This window comes from Cucurbita maxima, unplaced genomic scaffold, assembly GCF_002738345.1.
Source record: "Cucurbita maxima cultivar Rimu unplaced genomic scaffold, Cmax_1.0 Cma_Scf00001, whole genome shotgun sequence".
In the NCBI taxonomy this organism is placed as follows: domain Eukaryota; kingdom Viridiplantae; phylum Streptophyta; class Magnoliopsida; order Cucurbitales; family Cucurbitaceae; genus Cucurbita; species Cucurbita maxima.
The window spans coordinates 8343168-8364202 of NW_019272017.1; the positions used below are offsets into that span (position 1 = coordinate 8343168).

At 37.0% G+C, this 21035-nt stretch overlaps 5 protein-coding genes across 6 annotated transcripts; 4 read left to right on the forward strand and 1 right to left on the reverse strand.

Annotated features, from left to right (window-relative positions):
* Nucleotides 1-1587: 1587 nt before the first annotated feature.
* On the forward strand, nucleotides 1588-3471 carry LOC111484209 (protein FEZ-like). Its single transcript, XM_023130717.1, has 3 exons — nucleotides 1588-1949; nucleotides 2030-2331; nucleotides 2668-3471. Exons 1-3 carry the CDS (start codon nucleotides 1769-1771, stop codon nucleotides 3271-3273), a joined length of 1089 nt encoding a protein of 362 aa, XP_022986485.1. The 5' UTR covers nucleotides 1588-1768; the 3' UTR covers nucleotides 3274-3471.
* Nucleotides 3472-6368: 2897 nt separating this feature from the next.
* On the reverse strand, nucleotides 6369-9864 carry LOC111489151. The gene is made up of 8 exons (XM_023137226.1): nucleotides 9807-9864; nucleotides 9021-9319; nucleotides 8508-8579; nucleotides 7646-7713; nucleotides 7334-7490; nucleotides 6971-7051; nucleotides 6779-6868; nucleotides 6369-6681 (listed from the first exon to the last, which is right to left on the reverse strand). Exons 2-8 carry the CDS (start codon nucleotides 9315-9317, stop codon nucleotides 6559-6561), a joined length of 888 nt encoding a protein of 295 aa, XP_022992994.1. The 5' UTR covers nucleotides 9318-9319; nucleotides 9807-9864; the 3' UTR covers nucleotides 6369-6558.
* A 1381-nt stretch (nucleotides 9865-11245) lies between these two features.
* Nucleotides 11246-13287, forward strand: LOC111484061 (amino acid transporter AVT1I-like). 2 transcript variants are annotated; one of them, XM_023130485.1, is made up of 3 exons: nucleotides 11246-11351; nucleotides 11447-12054; nucleotides 12730-13287. In XM_023130485.1, exons 1-3 carry the CDS (start codon nucleotides 11258-11260, stop codon nucleotides 13240-13242), a joined length of 1215 nt encoding a protein of 404 aa, XP_022986253.1. In that variant the 5' UTR covers nucleotides 11246-11257; the 3' UTR covers nucleotides 13243-13287. The 2 variants fall into 2 exon arrangements, with proteins under 2 accessions (XP_022986253.1, XP_022986262.1); XM_023130494.1 differs by having other exon boundaries at nucleotides 11525-12054.
* A 2856-nt stretch (nucleotides 13288-16143) lies between these two features.
* Nucleotides 16144-17138, forward strand: LOC111483272 (extracellular ribonuclease LE-like). The gene is made up of 3 exons (XM_023129430.1): nucleotides 16144-16305; nucleotides 16385-16540; nucleotides 16619-17138. The coding sequence occupies exons 1-3, from the start codon at nucleotides 16198-16200 to the stop codon at nucleotides 17039-17041; spliced, it is 687 nt and encodes a 228-aa protein (XP_022985198.1). The 5' UTR covers nucleotides 16144-16197; the 3' UTR covers nucleotides 17042-17138.
* An 856-nt stretch (nucleotides 17139-17994) lies between these two features.
* On the forward strand, nucleotides 17995-18962 carry LOC111489512 (ribonuclease 3-like). The gene is made up of 3 exons (XM_023137770.1): nucleotides 17995-18180; nucleotides 18253-18411; nucleotides 18482-18962. Exons 1-3 carry the CDS (start codon nucleotides 18076-18078, stop codon nucleotides 18902-18904), a joined length of 687 nt encoding a protein of 228 aa, XP_022993538.1. The 5' UTR covers nucleotides 17995-18075; the 3' UTR covers nucleotides 18905-18962.
* The last annotated feature ends 2073 nt before the right edge of the window (nucleotides 18963-21035 follow it).

Sequence of the window (21035 nt, forward strand, 5' to 3'; positions counted from 1 at the left end):
TTATGCTCAAAATGGCTGACGAACCGTCTCTTCTTTATTAGTACAAAATTCTTAAAAACACCAAAATAAGTGATTTTCTTAAAAACCGAGTGGACAGTCCCAAACAAACCGGCAAAATACAAAATTCGTTTGAAAATGTTAAAAGCTTTTGAATTAAATTATTAGAGACAATCCTTGAAGGATTGTAAAAGGAAAGTCAGACAAGTTTGAAGAAGAATCTATTTATTATATCTTAAATTATTCCAGTTGTCGTTGTGCATTAAAACGAAAACCTGTTTAAAACGCCAAGATTATTCAAAGATCTGTGTAGGAAGCTAAGTGTATTTAAAGTTAGGGAAACATTAAGTGTGATTAAGAGTATTAATTATGTAATGAAAAGAGGGGCATGGAAGGTTGTGCATAGTAATTAAAATAAAGTGAGTTGCACGCTTAGCACGTAAACCCAAGCTCAAGGGTTCCAACCCAGGCCTACATTTTTTCTCAATCACTGAATTTTATTTTATTTTGGAGTCCCAACCAGCCATATTTGACTTATTTATTTAGTTTTTTATTTGACACATGAATTTTCAAGAATCTAACTATTAACCTCTTCGGGTGAAAATAATTAAACGTTTGACTTCCGTGTACTTTGAAGTTAAAATATCGACATCTATTTATATAACATATATGTGAGGATTTAAATCTCTGATTTCTTAGTTTGAATTATAATATATGATGTTTTGATTAATTAAATTATATATTAGAGATCAAATGGATAATCGAAACTTACTCTCTCTATATATATATATATAAAGTACAGCTTGAAGCTATGGGTACATGTTATATTGCTTCTAAATCAAACTTACTAGTTAATATTTTAAATACCTTGTTTCAGTTGAGTGATTAAAAGCAACACACCATTTTGCTAATAAGCCCTCATAAATTCTAATATTAGCATTTCATCCCCTAAATATAATTTATTTGTGCTTTTATATTCTCAAATAAAATTTAAAACATTAAGAGAATCTTCTCTAGGGATAAATTAATATATTTAAACCTCATATTTTCATTAAAAAAAAAAAAAAAAAAAAAAACCCCACAAAGCCCTAAAAGAGAGGTTTGATTATCATTAATGGGTCAAAGCTTGACCCATTAAGCGAAATACCGATTCTAGCCTTGGATAGAAACACAAATTTCTGAGTTTTTGGATTTAGCAGAGTTAAAATTCTGACAAATACAATGGAATAGAAGGTGTGGGGAATGGAATAGAAGCTGAATTTTGGGACTCCGAGGAGCTCTTCACTCATAAAAGAATATTAAAAATGTTCATAATCAATCCCCTCATTGACATACACAATAAAATTAGTATCGAAAGTCGGTTTTAGGTCCATGTTTCCATGTCTTGATTTCATTTATTTAATCCCAACCCTTCTTACTTCAAAATCCTAAACGAATCCAAGAAATATTTCACCGAATTATATGTAAAAACTTATGTCAAACCAATAAAGTTTCAATTTTTATGATGTGGGGTTCTTGAAAAGTTGCTTCTTTTTTCAAATTATGATGAACTTAAGAAGGGCTTCGTTTCTTGGTGGGCGTTGTTAAATTGTTTCTATAGAAAGAAGGGCTCCTCTTTAAGACCCACCACAAATAGCGGCTGATCCCTCGGACCCAAACCCTCCCCCCTTCAAAGGAACCATATATTGCCTCTCAATCCATCTCTTCTTTCACACTCTCTCCTCTGTTTCTTAGTTACAAAGCTAACTCACAACTTTTGGTTGATACATTAATGGAGGAGCGCAATGAAGGTGAAAAAGCAGAGGAGCTAATGCTGCCTGGCTTCCGTTTTCACCCAACCGACGAAGAGCTTGTTGGGTTTTACCTCAAAAGAAAGGTTCAACAAAGGCCTCTTCTCATAGAACTCATCAAGCAAATTGACATTTACAAATATGATCCATGGGATCTTCCAAGTAAGAAAGTTTCTTCCTTTTTTATTGTTTTGAGAGCGGTGGTATTCATATATATGATGTAAATTAATTTTTGAGTTTAGAGTTGGGTGGTGGTGGAGAAAAAGAGTGGTATTTCTACTGCCCTAGAGATAGAAAATACAGGAACAGTGCTAGACCAAACCGTGTCACTGGAGCTGGCTTCTGGAAGGCCACTGGAACTGACCGCCCCATTTACTCCTCCGATGGAACCAAGTGCATTGGGCTGAAGAAATCACTTGTTTTCTATAAAGGCAGAGCTGCTAAAGGTGTCAAAACTGACTGGATGATGCATGAGTTTCGTCTACCTTCCCTCACTCATCCTTCTCCATCTAAGAGATTGGTTGATAAAACCATTCCCGCAAATGTAAGCCTTCGAAACCAACGTTCAAATTATACCCGGTTAAGAATAATGAATACACTACTAACGTTTTAAATAAACCTCCGAAGTTTTGATGCTGGATTTTGATATTTAAGAACATTAAAATTAGTGTTCTGATATCATGTTAAGAATGATGTTCTGATATGATGTTATTTGATATGATGTTAAGAATGAGAAACAAAAATGAGATTGAAAGTCCTTATGAGTCCTTGTGGTCACAAAGGTACTCTTCCTGGTCAAGGACTTTCAGTCCTACTTTTGTTTCTCATTCTTAACGTGTTCGAAGAACCCTACTTATATTTATATTTTGAGGTGGTGCAGGATTCATGGGCAATATGTAGGATATTCAAGAAAACAAACTCCACAGCTCAAAGGGCTCTATCTCTGTCTTCTAATATCCCACCTTTATCTGATAATGCTTTCACCAAAAACGACACATATTTCCCCACAAAACCCACTTTGCCCTCCTTTGAAACCCTAAACCAATCTTCCATTTCCAACACTTACCCTTTTGACTTTGTGGGTTCATGTAAGCCATTCAGCACTCAAACAACCAATACATTCGCTCATCTTCCCATTTTGGCTGAACCATCACCCAACGCCACAGAGCAAGAGAAATCCAGAGTGGACCTCTCTTCCATTTTGCTAAACATGTCATCATCAGTGCTTGGAGACTTTGGGATGAAGCCCATTGCAGACACCATAGACTTGCTTGCAAATCAGCAATTTATAAACAACTATCCACAACCCTTTTCACATGAGATGCAAGCAGGTGGTGACCAGTTTGGGGGCATGATGAGATCCAGTGTTGGGTGTCCTTTGGGTTTGCCTTTGAATATAAGTGAGTTGGGGAAGCCGAGTTTTGTATGGGATTCTTCTTCTTCATGCCCTAGTGAAGTATCCACCACCACTAATTGCTATACCTGATGGCTTTTGATTAGTATCATTATTGTTTAGGGGCTTATATTAATGTAGTTAGGCAGGCTAGAATTAGGGTTTAGTTTTGAGTTGTGTTGCGTTTGTAAAAGGTGTTTGCATCAATATGGGAAGCTTTTGTTTATAAAACTTAAGGCTTCTGTGGTACACCAAGTTGATGAGAGCCTTATTGTCTTCTCACCATCACATGCACACACCACTATGAGTTAATAGTTAACATATTATTTTAGGGTATGCAACTATTCATTTCATTACTCTATTTTACACTATAAACTTTCAATAAATCTTAGTTTCTATTATCATTATCTAAATTTTAGAATCTTATTTAACTATTTTCTTACATCAAAATTCTTATTTTATTATATCAATTTCCATCAAAATTAAAATATAAAATTTATGGAAAGTACTGTATGTATATACTCACTATAATCAAATTGAATTCGTAAAAATCTCAAACAACGATGCATTCCAAATAATGTTGTATCTATAAGATATAACATTAAATGTTGAATTATCCAAGACGCTTGAAATATTAATAATATCGACATATCTTTAATTTAAGTTCTAAGTTTTATTATCCTATATAATTTAGAAACAATGAAAACATGGAATTTGATTTTTATTGAGGCCGTTTAGAGCCTTATTTCACACTGTTAGTTGGATTATTGATTAAAATGTGAAATACTAATAAAAGGTGACGAACGATGCGATAGGAAGCAAACCTTGGAAATATTTGGCGTAGTTCTCGAAGAATGAGAGTTTACGTTAAATAAATTAGAAAATACTTCGACTAACGCCAACTAGGTAAGTGGTCTTACTATAGGATAGGTTAAAAATTGTATGAGTTATGATGATGTATGAACTATGTCGTACGATGCGGTATATGATTTATGATGATGTGTGGGTTACGATACTTGATGATGTGTGCATATATATATATTTTGATGAATGACGTACTTGATATGTTTGATGCACTTTGTGGCAATATGATGAGTATGATTATTGCGTGACATTTACCTTAATCTAATGATGTTTTCCATATTGAGCATGCTATATGATGATGAGTGTCATATTACATCATGTCGTTAGATCGACATAGGACACAACCCTAAGAGCGTGAAAATGATATTAATATAAATATCCACGAGTATGTGTTACCTAGAGTACCATAGAGATGAGACTAGATGGTTGTGTCAAAAGAGACATTATGATGGATTTAGAGGAACCTCATGCATATTGTATGTTCATAAGCATAGGGTTACTTCCCCTAGAGATGATGAGTGCGGACGCTCACCATATGATGAGCGCGAATGCGCACAGGTGCAAATGCACACAGATGAGGGTGTTCATGAGGCGCATGACACTATGGGGTTCCGTTGACCTCCGGACGTCGCTACAGATTAGTTTGACCAGAGGGTCCAGGGGGTGTGCGAGTGCCCTGGAGATTCACACTCGCACGTGTGAGTCGTGAATAGGGAAGTACTACACATCCAATTTATCCGAGACTGGAGGTCACCCCTAAGATGATTAGAGATAGGTCCCTAAAACATGATTGCATGTGTTTGCATTTGCATGACCCCTATAGTGGGGCCACTTACTGAGTATTCTTTGAAATACTCAGGCCGTGTGCCACATCATTTTTCAGATAAAGGCAAGGCGCACTTGTACGGAGGACGACGACATCGCGATCAGAGACTGTGACACGTGCATAGGGTAGACTCATTTTTAAATTCTTAGTTTATAGGTTGTTGTGCATTCCATTGTTTTAAATTATTTTGTATTTGATTTTATTTTCTCTAAATTTTAGTATTTTGTATTTAAACAGGTAAGTGTATTCTAGAGAAAAAGTTGTTTTAAACGTTTTTAGAAGTTTACGTGTTTATGTAAGAGTTATATTTCCGCTTTATAGATGAGCATGAAACTTTAGTGACGACTCTAGATATGTAGAAATTTAGGGTCGTTACATGGATGGTAATGGCAGTGGAAGTTGCGGTGGCAGCCACAGGCGGCGCAATTTAGAGAGGTGGGATCGGTGGGTGTGGAGGTAATCGAGGGCATAAACTCGCCGCAGCCGTAGAGGGCGTGGCCGCCGACTGTGGCGGCATGGTTTTTGAGGCATTCTCTGTAAGAGACGACCATGAATTTTGGTTTTGGGATTGAAGTGAAATTGAATTGAGATTGTTGAGGGGTTGATCTAAATTCCATGGCTGATCTCATTTTATGCTGGACATAATAATTTGGAAATGGGAATATGGAGGGGAAAAGAAAACATGCTCCAATTTTGCATTACACGATAACGTATGATAACGATGGAGAATCATGAAAAGACGTGTGACGGTGACGACCATCATGATTTGGAATTTCGAACCAAATAATAATCAAATGAGATTAACATAATCAAACTTAAATGAAGATAATGATTAAGCAAATGGCAAGGAAGAGCAAATTAGAAAGAGAGGGAGGGCTTGGCATGTGTAATGTTTGGGGGTTAGTGGCATAACAGTGATAAGTTTAGAGGGTGCAAGGCATGAATTTGGTGAACGATCCTACACTCCGTATTGACATAACATGAAATGATTAACGTCTATCTGAGATAAAAGCATGTAAAAGGAGTTTGGAACAAGCATACCACCATGGACAACGCGTCCTGAACAAACATGACCGAGACATCAGATATGCGGCCATAGGTAACACGTCCTGGACAAGCATAACCGTGACACTATAGATCCAATGCAGTTCAAATGAACTAATTAAGCACACAACTTCTCAAAGCTCAAATAAACAACAGCCAAACTGATCGGCCAAATGTCCACTTTCCTTTAATTATCAGGCTATCATTTTATGCATAAAGCAAGTATGGCAGTCGATAGAACAAATCCCCTTCAAAGTTCGTTCATTTTTCTTATTATCCTTCTTTCCATTCTATATTTGTATGAGGATAGCAGACCCTCACATATCACTTGTGTATGTTTACAAGACGAACTAAACTTATACTTCTTTCTATCATGTATAAAATTGAAAACAGTGTTCTTTAAACAAACCCCTACGCAGGTTTTGTTTCATGTCTACCATCCAATTAAAGATAATTTGGTTAAGTGTTTCGATGCTTCATTACTCGGGACAAGATTGCAAATCACGAAAAGCAAGAACATTCTTGTGATGAATTACACTCGGGTTTTCCAAAATGAATAAGTCAGATTACAAATATAGACAGATTGTAAGGAAGATCTAACCATTGGAAAATTGAAGAGGTTATACATTTTGTGCCTATGTAAGTCACACAGTGTCCTGGAGGGAAGTCATTTGAGGTCCTGATGCTATCGCAAATTGCAGACCTCTGTGTCGTCCTTGTAGCACAAAAGCAACTTGTGCTGCACCCAAGGCTGCAGCCTCCCGTTCCTTGGAGTAGGCAAAACATAAAGGAAAAAGAAACATTTACTACAAAAGTTTATCCTTGAATCATTAGTTAACAATAATGTTGGGAGGTAATATCCACCTGTCTTCGTTGTCGACGTTGCAAGATGTTGACTGCACAAGCCATTATGTAACAGGGCAAGAGAAACCCAGCCACTCGAAGCAAGAAAATCTGAACGGTACGGTTAAAAAACAATATCCAAAAGATGAGCAATGTCAGAAATCTGTGAAAAAGGAAAACTAGAGGAGATTAGAGTAATGAACTCAGACTTACAGAGAAGAAAGCAGACAAGTAATCATCGCCATCAGGATCTGTGACTTCAAGTGCATGACGCAAGAAAAGTAGGATCATGAGCTGCCATATTGAAATCAGGCAAACGATGTTATCCCAATTGAATGGAAAAACCTCAGTAAACAGGTTCTTTACTTGATACATTTTCTATGAGTATATGAAATTGCAATGCCAATTTTGTAAGAGAGTTATTCGAAGAGAAGCATGAAAACACGTTCAATTGTGAGGTATTAGCGCACTGGTGTATCCATATTGACATCACTCTGTGAAAATTGTATGATAATAGTAAGTTTCTTGATTATACTACTGAGATTTCTTATTTGTGGTATCAAACAAGAAACTTACAATAAAAGCAGCTGCTCGACAAAATGCAGCGCCACTGGCATCTGAAGCAGCATATTCATCATACTCGGCTTCCAATAAATTATGTTCAGCCTCTGCAATAGCCAAAAGGCGAGGATCATGTAAATTCAAAGGGGTGCCAGTGATGGTCCACCCTCCCCTGCAGAAAAAAGAATGCAAACGAAGAATAGGACACGTTTAGCTTAGTATCTTAGATGTAAAAATCAGAAAACTGACCATAATCCTTCAAGAAAACAAAAAAATGCTTCTATAACGAAACAACTTTCCAAATGAAGTTTGAAGCATGTAAGTTACCCAATGTCGATAGACGTTTCTTCAATGCGAGGGGGAGGTGGTGGAGCTGTATAACCAGGTTGGTAAGGCTGTATATCATATGCAAGAGGAGAAAATCAGATAAGCTGAAACCTCTAGAACCATAACATTCAAAGTAGCTGAATTGTTCGCATATATATGGGTCTACATTCATCGTTTTAATTACTCGATCTTTCAATAGTTAAACTGTATCGTTTCTTGGCTTCATTTTTCAATGAAAATATCATTACAAATGCTTTTCTTTCAGCTTATACAAGCCAAGATACTTCACCGGCTAGTGTCATGGCTCATCTGCAAAATATTGAAAGAGTAATATGTGTTCACATGCATATCAAATGCGTGCGCGTGCATATCAAATATATTCGTAAGAGACCAAACTTTCATGGAGAAATATGAAAGAATATATAAGAGCTATGCAGAAACAACGGCCAAACAAACAGAGTCCATTCAAAGAGAGGGACAACAGAAAAAAATAATCAAACCAAGCTGATTATTACAAAATGTTAGAGAAGTAGAAGCCCCGATGAGGCATTAACTCTATCACTATTGTGTTGGGATCGTAGAGCCAGATCATACTTTCAGGGCTAGAGGACCCATGAAGACAAGAGGTTCATATGAGAAAACATAAGGGGACCATTCCATAAGATAAGTCAACGTTCAATCTCTAAGGCGGATTTCGAGCCAAACACTCTACACAACAACAAAGCAAGAAATTTGCCAAAAAACCCTGTGTTTATCCCAAAAGGAGGTGCAACAACATCTCTTCTGGCGTAACTTTGATGTCAATGCATATATGGTTCCAGAAACTTAATATAACCAAGCAAAATCAAGAATGTGAACATACCTGATGACAAATCTCACAAATGATATCCCCTTTCTCATTGCACCAAAGCTGTATACACTTCCGGTGCGCATACTGAGAAGGTAATAATTGTTAAGATCTTATCTAACTCGTAAAGCTACACAAGCAATAAATGTCTCCTTAGCTACATTTAAGATAACCAAAACAAGAGAAATGTAAACGGGCTTTTTACCATATCAAACCTCCTCATATTTATGGCATTCACTTTAGCAAATACATTTCGTAGACAAATGGTTTCTAATTTTCACATCATCACCAACTTATTTAGCCAACCACAATGGCAAAGGACCGCGATCTGAACTACAAAAACAAGCTGGATATCCCCTATATGTTTATACTTCAAATTACTAGTTCATCACTACGTAATTCCATAGGTAATAAACCATTTGCGATTAGCCAAAACATTTAGCAGTGGGGCACAAATATACCAAGAAACAGAGGTTCTATAAAGTTCTACAAAAGTTAATTTCTTAAAAAGGGAAGCAATCTTTATACCTTAAGACTGCCACTACAAGCACATGGAGTTTCCAGCTTCCTAATTATATCGTCATCTTGACAAATGCGACACTCCGCTGTCTGAATCAATGAATCATCCTCTCCATCCAAATCCTCACTCTCTTTTCTCTTCTCATCAACATTGGAAGTGGACGTCGAACAAGGAAAGCCGAGCGAGTCGCCCTCCAAATCCCCACCGATCGGCAAGAAAGGAACAACCTCAGTCGGGTTGGGCACCGACTCAACGGGTACCGGCCGAATTAATCGGTCCACATACAGAACGAGATGATCGCTCATAGCTACGCAACCAGAAATTAAACACCTAAGTAACCAAAAACAAACCTCATTGGCTCACAGTTCCAAATAATTATACACTAAACGAATTCAGAAGAAAACAAAAGAACAGAAAAGTACCCTCAGAAGAAAACAGGGGCGTACTAGTAATATTCGGAAGAAAAAAACAACCAGAAAGGCAGAATCCCCAGTGATCGCGCTGAGAAGGCAGCCGACCGGAGGGGTTCCGGAGCAGAGTTGAAGAGAAGAGGAAGAGAAATGAGGGATTTAATCGAATAGAACTTGGCTCGATGAAAATGGGGAAAAATCCAAGAATATACCTGTGGTTATGCAATGAAATCGGGGTGGTTTCCTTCGGATTGAGCGTCAATATCGGTAATTGGCCATCGTCGACGAACACAACAAATCGAAGTTATATGATGTAATACAAGAATCTAATAACGGGATTCATAAAACTGTCCAAACGTTCGTTAATCAATTATCATCAACTACCTGAAAGGACAATTTGGTCATTTCCAAATTTATTGGCGCCCAAACAACCGGGTCCGGGTTATTCCTTTCGTCCATTCCTTCTGGCCCGCCGTTTGCCCGCCCCGCAGAAGCCAGCTAAATATGTACATAAATTATTTATTTATTTATTCTTCGAACAAAACTAATTAAAAAAAATCATAAATAAAAGAAAATATACTAAACCTTTTGAAGTCCCAAACAAAAAGATAAAATAAAAAAAAATTATATTTAAAGTAGATAACATCATACTATTATCCATTTATTGTCATTTATTATTGGATGAGACATAAAAAGCTTTATATCATTATCAACCATGCAAATAATTGCGAGGGATAAGTATTAAAGCTTTTTCATTTATATGTCACCATTACATACATATATGATATGATGAGTCATGTTTCCATCCCTTTATTTCACTTGCTCAACCATTACATCTTTTTCTCCTTCCCAAAGTAAGAATCTCTTTATTGGATACTTACCGATACAACATGAAAACGATATAAAATTTTCGAAGACTTACTGATTCAACATAAAATTGATATAAAACTTTCTAAGATCTTAGATTTTGAGAGGAAAACAAAACATTCATTATAAGGGTATGGAAACTTTTCTCCCTAATAGAAACGAGAGAAAACAATATCTGTTAGCTTTGAGCTTGAATTCTTACCAACTTATACTTGTTGAAGTAAATTCAACGAGTACATTATATTTTGTTTTATGTATAACGGCCCAAGTTCATAGATATTGTCATCTTTGGACTTTTTGTTTCAAGTTTCTCTTCAATACTTTAAAACCGTCTTTCAGAGTTATATCGGTTGAGCTTTTCTTTATGGACTTCTCCATTAAGGATATGCTACGGAAAGGTTGTCATATCTTTATAAAAGGTGTTTCGTTCTCCTCCACAACCAATATTAGATATGACATATTATGAATTAGTGAACGGAGTATTGAGTTGTTATTTCTACAACATTCAACCTCCTAAGCTCATTTTTCAAGCTTGTAACTAACAATTAGGCACTCAAATGAACCTCTCTTATGATATCAATCCTAGAAAAGAGGCATCTTTCAATTTACCACCGAACCTCATTTCCACCACTTTCTTTGATCGTACTTTATTTTTAGTAAGAACACATCATTATCCAATATGGTTTCACAAAACCTCTCAACAAAATAAAATAACCCATAAAATGAAGTAATGGGCATGCCGTCGGTGCCTTTTCCACTAATGCCTACCAAACAAATAAGTAATAATCAACTTTAATCAACTTTACAATTTTTGGAATTTTATCACAATTTAAACGTTAGAATTGTTAGGGATATGCAGACATTCATATCAAAGTAGGCCAACATCTAAAGAGGTGAGCTCTCTTATTTATATTTAAGAGTTCTACTACACAATTTGGACTCATAATAGTGCCAATTTAGGCCAAGTTATGGAGACCCAAAGCCAGCTTCCATCCCCACAGTTTCAGCTTAAAGGCACCACCTTCCTAAGAACTTGCATCAATGGAATCAATGCATTATCAGGTTTTTGTCTCATTAAATCTCTATCTAATATTGGGTATAGATGAATTTTGATTATAAAAGAAGAAATGTTGTTACTTTTGAATTTTTTTTTTTAGGTGTGGGGACATTATCAATTCCCTTTGCGCTTTCTCAAGGAGGGTGGCTTAGCTTGATCCTTCTCTCCTTGGTGGCAGTTGTTTGTTGGTATACGGGCTTACTTCTAAAGCGTTGTATGGACGCAAATCCAAGTGTGAGGACTTACTCTGATATTGGGTGGTTGGCTTTTGGATTCAAGGGAAAAATAATGGTGTCCATTTTTGTTTACATGGAGTTGTATTTGGTGGCTGTTGAGTTCTTGATATTAGAAGGTGATAATCTACAGAAGCTTTTTCCAAGCTCGGGTTTCAAAGTTGGGAGTGTGAGTGTTGAAGGGAAGCAGATGTACATGGTGTTGGCTGCTGTTTTCATACTGCCAACCACATGGCTCAAGAGTTTGGGATTGCTAGCTTATGTTTCTTTTGGTGGGGTTTTGGCTTCTGCTGTTTTGGTTTTGTGTGTTGCTTGGGTTGGTGCTGTTGATGGTGTTGGATTCAACCAAAGAGATGAGCTTTTGAAACTACAAGGATTGCCCACCACTCTAAGCTTGTTTCTCTTTTGTTATTGTGGACATGCTGTTTTCCCAATGCTTTGCAACTCCATGAACAATAAAACCCAATTTCCAAAGGTACACTCATGACCTTTATGCTATAATATTCATTTCCTAACACTTTTATACTAAACTTAGACTAGACTCTCCACACAGTTAGAAACCACGATCCTCCATAATGGTATGATATTGTTTACTTTGAGCATAAGCTCTCGTGACTTTACTTTTGATTTTTCGGCCTTAAACCCATGATCAACCCCTTAATTAGCCGAGGTAGCTCGAACAAAGTACACCATAGAGCATCACCCGAGGCCTATGAAGCCCTCGAACAACCTCCTCTTAATCGAGGCTTAACTCCTTCTCCGGAGTCCTCGAAAAAATACTCCGTTTGTTCGACACTTGATTCTATTGACATGACTAAGTTAAGTGTTTGACTCTGACCCTCACAATAGTATGATATTACTTATTTTCAGCCTGAATTCTCATGATTTATTTTTGGTTTCCTCAAAAAACCTAGTGTCAATGAAGATGTATTTGTTATTTATAAACCCATGATCAACCTCTTAATTATCCTACGACGTCGGTATCCAAACACACCCATATATGTACAATTCTAAATAAATTTCAGTGTTGATGCAAAGTTTATGGTAAAGACTTTTCAAATTCAAAGCGTAAATTCGATCGATTCAATGGAATAGAAGGAGGATCATGTACAAACAAACAAACTGATAATATGTAGTTTTTTGATTGCAGGTTCTAATGGTTTGCTTTGTGGCAAGCACGATGAGTTATGGTTCGATGGCTATATTGGGGTACCTAATGTATGGGGAAAATATAAAGTCACAAGTGACTTTAAATCTTCCAACGCACAAAACCAGCACAAAAATAGCCATTTACACGACCCTCATCAATCCCATCACCAAATATGCAGCCATCATAAACCCAATTGCTATGGCCATAGAAGAGGCATCTCGTTTGCTCGCCACTCGGAGCATGGCCATCCTGATGAGAACTCTGCTTCTCTTCACCACCCTCATTCTGGCTTTGTCCATTCCCTTTTTTGTGTATGTTATGGCTTTTACAGGCGCATTCTTAAGCGTAACCAATTGCATTCTCATCCCATGTTTATGCTACCTCAAGATCAACAAATCTGCACGTAAATTTGGATGGGAGTTGGTGGTGATTGTGGGAATTTTAGTGATGGGGTTTTCTGTTGGTATCTTAGGAACATGTTCTTCTATAAAGGAAATTGTAAAGCGTTTATGAAAGATATCAACTTTCAGGTCACAAATTAATAAACGTACAAAATAATGTGTTGAATTAAATTCTCCACCAATCTAAACAGGACCTAAATGATTTCTCTCCAGCAAGATATGATGTAAAAGATTATAATTGGCCCCTCTCACCCTACAAATCTCTCTCAAACATTGACTACTATGACTTCCAACCACTTAACCATGATTATTTGTTGAAACAATCCTTGCTAACCTATATTGTCTCCTTTGGACTGTCTTTTTTGAGCTTCTCCTCAACATTTTTAAAATGCTTCTATTAGGAGAAGTTTCCAAGCCCTTAAAATGAATTCTTCGTTCTCCAATCCAATCGATGTAGGATCTCACAATCCATCCGGAGAGGTTTCCTTACCCTTATTAATAAGAAATGCTTTGTTTCCCTCTCCAACCGATATGATATTTCATAATCCACCCCTTTAGGGGCTCAACGTCATCACTCACAGGTAACAAATATTGTTCTCTCTAGGTCTTCCCTTTCAAGCTTTTCCTTTTAAGTTTCTAAAACTCGTCTATTAGAGAGAGCTTTAGGCCGAGGAATTCTCTAATTGACGCGTTTTAAAACTATGAGGCTGACGACGATATGTAACGAGTAAAGCGGATAATATCTGTAAGCGGTGAATTTGGGTTGTTACAAATGGTACCGGGCCAGACACCGAGCGGTGTGCCAGTGAGGAAACTGGGCCTCCAAGGGAGTGGATTGTGAGATCCCACATCAGTTGGAGAAGAGAACGAAACATTCCTTATAAAGGTGTGGAAACCTCTCCTTAGCATACGTGTTTTAAAGTCATGAGGGTGACGACGATATGTAATGAACCAAAACAGACAATATTTACTAGCGATGGAGTTCGACGATATCATATATACCCAATCAGCTTCACCAATTCCAATACAGCACTGAACAAAAGAACACCAAACTTTTGAAGTGAATGGGTGACAATATCGGTGGATTATGGCTGACGAAAAAAAGTGATCTTTAATATTCGTACAGGCTCACATAAAGCTGATACAAAAAAGGGGTAACATTCTTTTTTATGCAGCTCTGGCTTTTCATATTTGTTTCAAAGTCTTACTTGCAACTTTTGCACAATAATAACGGCAGCTAGAAAGCAGTTCCTAGAGACAGGATAATGGAGAGCCAAAACCAGGTCACTCTCAGAGGTGCCGCTTGAAGGCACCACCTTCTTCGCAACTGGTATCAAATTTGGGAGTCTAAAATTTGAAGCAAAGCAGATGTTTGTGCTGCTTACTGCCCTCGTAATATTACCAACCACGTTTGGGTCAAGAAGTTGGGATCAATGGCGGCCTATGTTTCTTTTGGTAGTGTCTTGGCTTCTGCTGTTTTGATTTAGTGCACTTGATGCTGTCGGTTTCAACCAAAGTGTTCTTTTCAAACCTCAAGGATTGTCCACTGCTCTTGAATTGTTTGAACAATAAAACTTAGTTACATCTAAAAAGATGAGTTTCAACCAAAGTAGCTGAGATATATTTGATAGAAAGAATTTATTTCAGATTTTCATAATTTACTATTTTTAATTAGGGTATAACCTATAAATATTGTAATTATGGTAACGGTCTCGTCAGAAAATAATAATAGAGCACGGGTTTGTTGATCTATTAGAACCTACAATAAAAGAAAAGGAGAGACTAATAGAAACCAAGAAAAACGATGCCAAGGCTCTATTAATTATTCAGCAAGCAGTTCAATATTTTTTCATGAATTGCAAAAGCAACCACATTTAAACAAGCATGGTCAATTCTACCTAAGGAGTTTCAGAAAGATTTAAAGTCATAACAATGAAATTGCAATTTCAGAAAGATTCAAAGGTGTTGCAATCTCTAAGACGTGATTTTGAAACTCTGTTCATGACGAATGGCGAATTAATTGTTGACTTTTTATCAAGATCAATAGCAATAGTTAGTCAGATGCGTACATATGAAAGAGAGAATATCATAGAAGAAGCTAAGGATCTATCAATACTCTCCGTTGATGAATTGATGGGCTCGCTTCAAGCTCATGAGTCAAGAATCAATAGATCATCAAATAAGAATGAAGAAAAAGCACTACAAGTGAAGGAGACAGCCAACGAAAGCAACGAAAGAGGAAATATTCATTTAGCAGATAGAAGTCATGGAAGAGAAGGATTGCAGCTTCCATGGTTGTCATGATAAGAGAGATAGCGATGGACAAAGGCAGTTCAATGAACGAAGTAATATAAGGAAGGTCTTACAATCTTATCATGGCAGAAGAGAGAGATTGTGAGGAGATTTGAATTTATGGGGATTTCCATAATTTACTATTTCTAGTTAATGTATAAGTCTATAAATATTGAAATTAGAAAATTGGTAGTAAATTTGAATTTATACCGAATTTTCATAATTTATTATTTCATACACGTGAATATTGGAATTGTTTAACTATTTAAGCATCAGCCAAAAAAAAGCTTTGATTTATTTCTATCTCTTTTAATATCCATTTCTCCAATATATCGATGATGATCGATATCTTACCAAAACTTAATTTCCAAACAGATTTGAAGATTAAAAATATGAATGGGCAAATCAAACTAAATTTTTCATTTAAAAAAAACATTCAATTCGACGGAATATTAAAAGTATATGTGTGTTATGATGACGCAGAAGGTCAATGCATGAGAGGCAGATCCATGGAACCAAAGTCATAACATTTAAATATAGACCCACAAAAACAGAACAAAGCAAAACATTCACCGACATGGAGAACATGATTATAGGTGGGTGCTTAACTGGCGCCCAAACAGACGTCATTTATGTTCCTGTACAGCGGATATTCTTCCATAACCGCATCCATTGCCTCTGCCTTCCTTCTACGTCTCTATAAAATCACCAATCAAATCATCGCAACTCCCATTCCAAATTCAAACGCTACTGACTTCACCACTTTCTTCACCCCATGTCTTTCTTCACCCGCTTCCTTCTCATAAATCTCGCCATTTTCCAATGCCTTTCCCTCCTCTGTCTCGCCGCCAGGGACTTTGATTTCTTCTACTTCGTTCAAAGTGTAAGTATATTCAACCATAACACCCTACCCATTACCCAAGTTTCAATTTTTAACCCCTTTCTTTCTCTATTTCCTGCAGTGGCCTGGCTCTTACTGCGACACTCGCCGAAGTTGCTGCTATCCCCAGGCTGGAAAACCATCCCCTGACTTCAAAATCCACGGCCTTTGGCCCAATTACAACGATGCCACTTACCCCTCTAATTGTGACTCATCCAACCTCTTCGATCCATCCCAGGTATTTAACATCCCATACCTACATTTCTTTGGTTCCATAATTGTTTTTGTTTCATTATATTGTGGAGATGTGATTTAGGTGTCAGATTTGGAGGACAGCATGCAGCGGGACTGGCCATCACTCGCTTGTCCAAGCAGCGACAGCACCAAATTCTGGGCGCATGAGTGGAACAAACACGGGACCTGCGCCGAATCCGTTGTGGACCAACATGCATATTTCGAGGCCGCTCTCAATCTTAAAACCCAAGCCGACATACTCAAAGCTCTTCAAACCGCAGGAATAAACCCAGATGGAAGTAGCTACAGTTTGAGTAAGATCAAGAGTGCCATTGAAGATGGAGTTAAGCTGAGCCCTGGAATCACCTGCAACACGGATGAGTCCGGCAACAGCCAATTGTATGAGGTTTACTTCTGCGTCGATTCTTCAGCCTCCAACTTCATCGACTGCCCTGTTTTCCCAGATGGAAACTGTGATTCTTCCGTGGAGTTCCCCGAATTTTAGGGATTTCATGATCTGCTCATGTTTTAGGAAAATCAAACCTATGTAAAATGGTTCACTCCATAAAATATTCAATAACGAGACAAGGTTGATTAACTTTCATAACTTTCATAATCTCTATGGATAATTTTCACTCAAAATCTAAGAAGATTGAATTATAAATTGAAAAATACTCCATGATCCAACAATTAAATTTTTATATCATAATAAGTAACAATGTAGTTTATAATTTAGTTTCTATGGTCAGAAAATCTCATCAAAATTAATCTTTATAATAAGAAATTTTATTAAATCTTAAATAGTATTTCGATTAAATTTAAGAGAAGTATTAAATTGTTACCAAATAAGTTCAGGCCATCTGTGATTTTGAACTTAAAAATCCAATTCTTTTAAGGAAATAAAAATTATATTTTGGAAAAATTGAATTTTCCATAAACTTTCCATCTAGAAATTTAAATTATTTTTAAAAAATGAAATTATTCGAGAGTATTAAATATAAATTTTTAAATTCATAAAAAAAATGTACATTTGAAGTGAAGGTTGCTTGCAAACAATTGAAGTCATGTATTGAGTGTTCAAATGGGTGAGTGACCGTCATTTTATTTCTCCATTTTTCACATTTCGTCTCACATTCTCTAATTAAAAGAAAATCATAAATTTATAAGAAATAATATATACATTTGTACCTGACTTTCTGAGAAAATCAAATGTAAGACCACTAGAGTCTACGTTCAAAGGGGACAATATCATATCATAGGTGTATTTAATTTTCTAGGTAAGAAATTGATTTGGTTCCTAAATGATTTCTGAAGATTGGGGTTTAGGTGCTTAGATAATGTAGGGTTACACGGCGTCCCATCTACCATCTCCTTACTTAAAGAAAATTCATAGAAGAAGACGGGCATTTAAAGAATGAACAAGCAAACGCAACCCCATATTTGTTTTTAAAAATCAAATTTTCACACCTCTTCTTATGCCTATAAAGTTGGATTGTGTTCTTCATCGTTCATTGAAACGCCAAGCAACAAGAAAAAACCATGAAGCCCAGCTACTCCATTTTCATATTCAACCTTCTTCTCTTGCAGTATCTATCACCCCTTTGTCTTGCTCAGGATTTCGATTTCTTTTACTTTGTTCAGCAGGTGTGTGAGTGAGTATCTTTCATTTCTTACCTCAATTAATATCTCTATTGATACGAGACTTTTTTTTAATAGTGGCCCGGAGCATATTGCAATTCAAAGCAACACCGGTGCTGCTATCCCAAAACAGGAAGGCCATCTGCAGATTTCGGGATTCATGGTCTCTGGCCTAATTACAAAGATGGAGGTTACCCATCCAACTGCAATTCCAACAGCGCTTTCGACCGAACCCAGGTAACCGAATTAGCAGTGATTATAACATTCCAACACATTATGGGTTGTTTAATAAGTTAGTTCATATTAGATCTCAGAAGCATTAAGCAGCATGCAAAAGGACTGGCCATCATTAAGCTGTCCCAGCAGCGATGGGTTAAGATTTTGGTCACACGAATGGGAGAAACATGGGACATGCTCAGAGTCTGAACTCGACCAGAAAGAGTACTTCGAAGCAGCTATCAAACTGAAGGAGAAGGCCAATCTCCTCAACCTCCTTAATGATGCAGGAATTGAAGCAAATGACGAGTTTTACAGTTTGGAGAGTATCAGAGAGGCGATACGGAAAGGGGTTGGGTTTACTCCGGGGATTCAATGTAACAAGGATTCAGGTGGGCACAGTCAACTGTACCAGGTTTATTTATGTGTGGATACCTCTGGTTCTGAGTTCATTAAATGCCCTGTTCTTCCCAGGGGAAAATGTTCTTCAAGTATTCAATTCCCCAAGTTCTAAATTCCTTGTCATTTCATTCATTATGAATAAACCACCAATCATTTGCTTCTAGTAAAAACATACCCATTTGGTGCCATGTGTTAATCTCTGCCTTCTTTTATTTCTTTCCTGAAATGATCATCGTATAGCCACCAAGGGATTAGAACAGGTGTAGCATTGATCATAACATATGCTGGATCAAATTAAATTATATAACCATCTTACCAACATATTTCTGCATCATCTTTACATCATGCCTCCATGAGAAGATTAAAATCTTTATATCCCACGTTAACCAACGGATCAATTTAGTTATAATTGACATATATGCTAGGTTGTGGAGCCTAATATTTACTCATAAGTTAAGTTTACTTATAGGTAATTTAAGGAAGTGTAACATAGTAAAAGTTGTGTGCCAGCGAGTATGCAGAATGTTACATCCTAATTCTAATAGAGTAGGTTGTAACTTTCACGTTGCGACAAAAGAAGCGACGACCCTCAAGTGGTGCCCATTCGACTACACGAGGGACTAGACGAGTGTCATGATGCGACTGAGGAAGATGATGCTCATCTAACACACTACACAGAGTGACATTGAAGAGAAGTCAAGTCATATGGGGAACGGGTAGGCAAGAGTGACAGAGATAGGCTTGTTGAAGGGTCGGGTAGGGCTCTAGGTCTTAACCTCAAAAGTCAGAGTTCTTGAAGGAATTTTGGTACGTGGTTCTTATTTTGCCATGAAATAAGAATGCTCACAAAATTTGGTGTCATGCAAAAATTCCAAAATTTCTTCTGAAACCCCGAATTTTGAGGTTAAGGCTCGGGCCCTACCTGGCCCTTCAACAAGCCTACCTTTGGCACTCTTGTCTACTCGTTCCTATTATCTTGCTTATGCCTCAACTTCTCTTCAATGTCCATTTTGTCTGATGTGTTAGATGATGCACCATCTTCCTTGGTCGCATCATGGCATTCGTTTAGGCCCTCGAGTGGCCAGATGACAGCCACTTGAGGGTCGCCGCTTCTTTTGTTGCAACGTGAGGGTCACAACCTACTCTTTTTTCCCATGTAACATCCATAGATTTCTATTTAACCGGAAGTCGCTATTGTATACCTATCATAGTCATTTTATACAAAAAAATAATTCATTCAAAACTTTATCATAAAACATAGTTGGACTACATATTTTTTTAGGTCTTTAAATAAAATATCAAAAATTAAAATAAATTAAAGTATAAGTGCCCAATAATAACCTATATAATACGAATTTAAATGCATACTACCCTATGCATGCATGTGTTATGTTATGATCTCCTTAGTTGCGATGTCACTGACCTGGGACTTTTCCTAGAAAATAAGAGTAACACATATCTTGAGTATTTAGGAGGTGACCTCACTATTGGGGTTAGATTTAAGCACATACAATCATAAGTGAGGCCTATCATATCAGTCTATATTCTCTCAGACGACTATCACAAGCAGATAATAGAATGTGTATTTACTGTTTTATACACAACCCACATGTGCGAATATGGACGCACCAGTTGATTCACACACCTCCTAGTCCCCTTTCTTGGTAAGGCTAGCATTCTCTGGAGCTGTTGTTGCCGAACACCCGTCAGGAAAAACGACTGTCCCAGCATTATAATAAATATAAAGATCATTTTTCTACCTCGTAGCGTACGCGTTCGTACCATCATAAAAGAAGGGTATTCTCTCATGCATGAGGTCCCAACATTTTCCTTTCATTATCATCTACAACAACCTCTTCCGCTTTTCTTTATATCATATCATTTTATCAGAACTTTCCATGCATATATCGGTGTTGTGCGTTATTACACCCCCACTTAAACTAGTCATCGTTATAACTTACTTGACAGCACAACTACTCCTTGGATTGTAAGACTGAGCTTCCAAGGGAAGATGGATGGTGACACCCACACCTGTTGATAGAAATAACAAAACATTCTTACAATGATGTAGAAACTTCTAGCAGTGAGCTTGAACTATTTCATACATATATTCTCTTATGTTGATTTTAAGACAAATTATTTAACTACTTGAAATCATCAACATCATCGTAGGTGTTTGTTACGTGGTCTTATCTCTTTTATTTTTCATCTAAATTAAGTGTGTGAGTTGTGTAATTTTGACC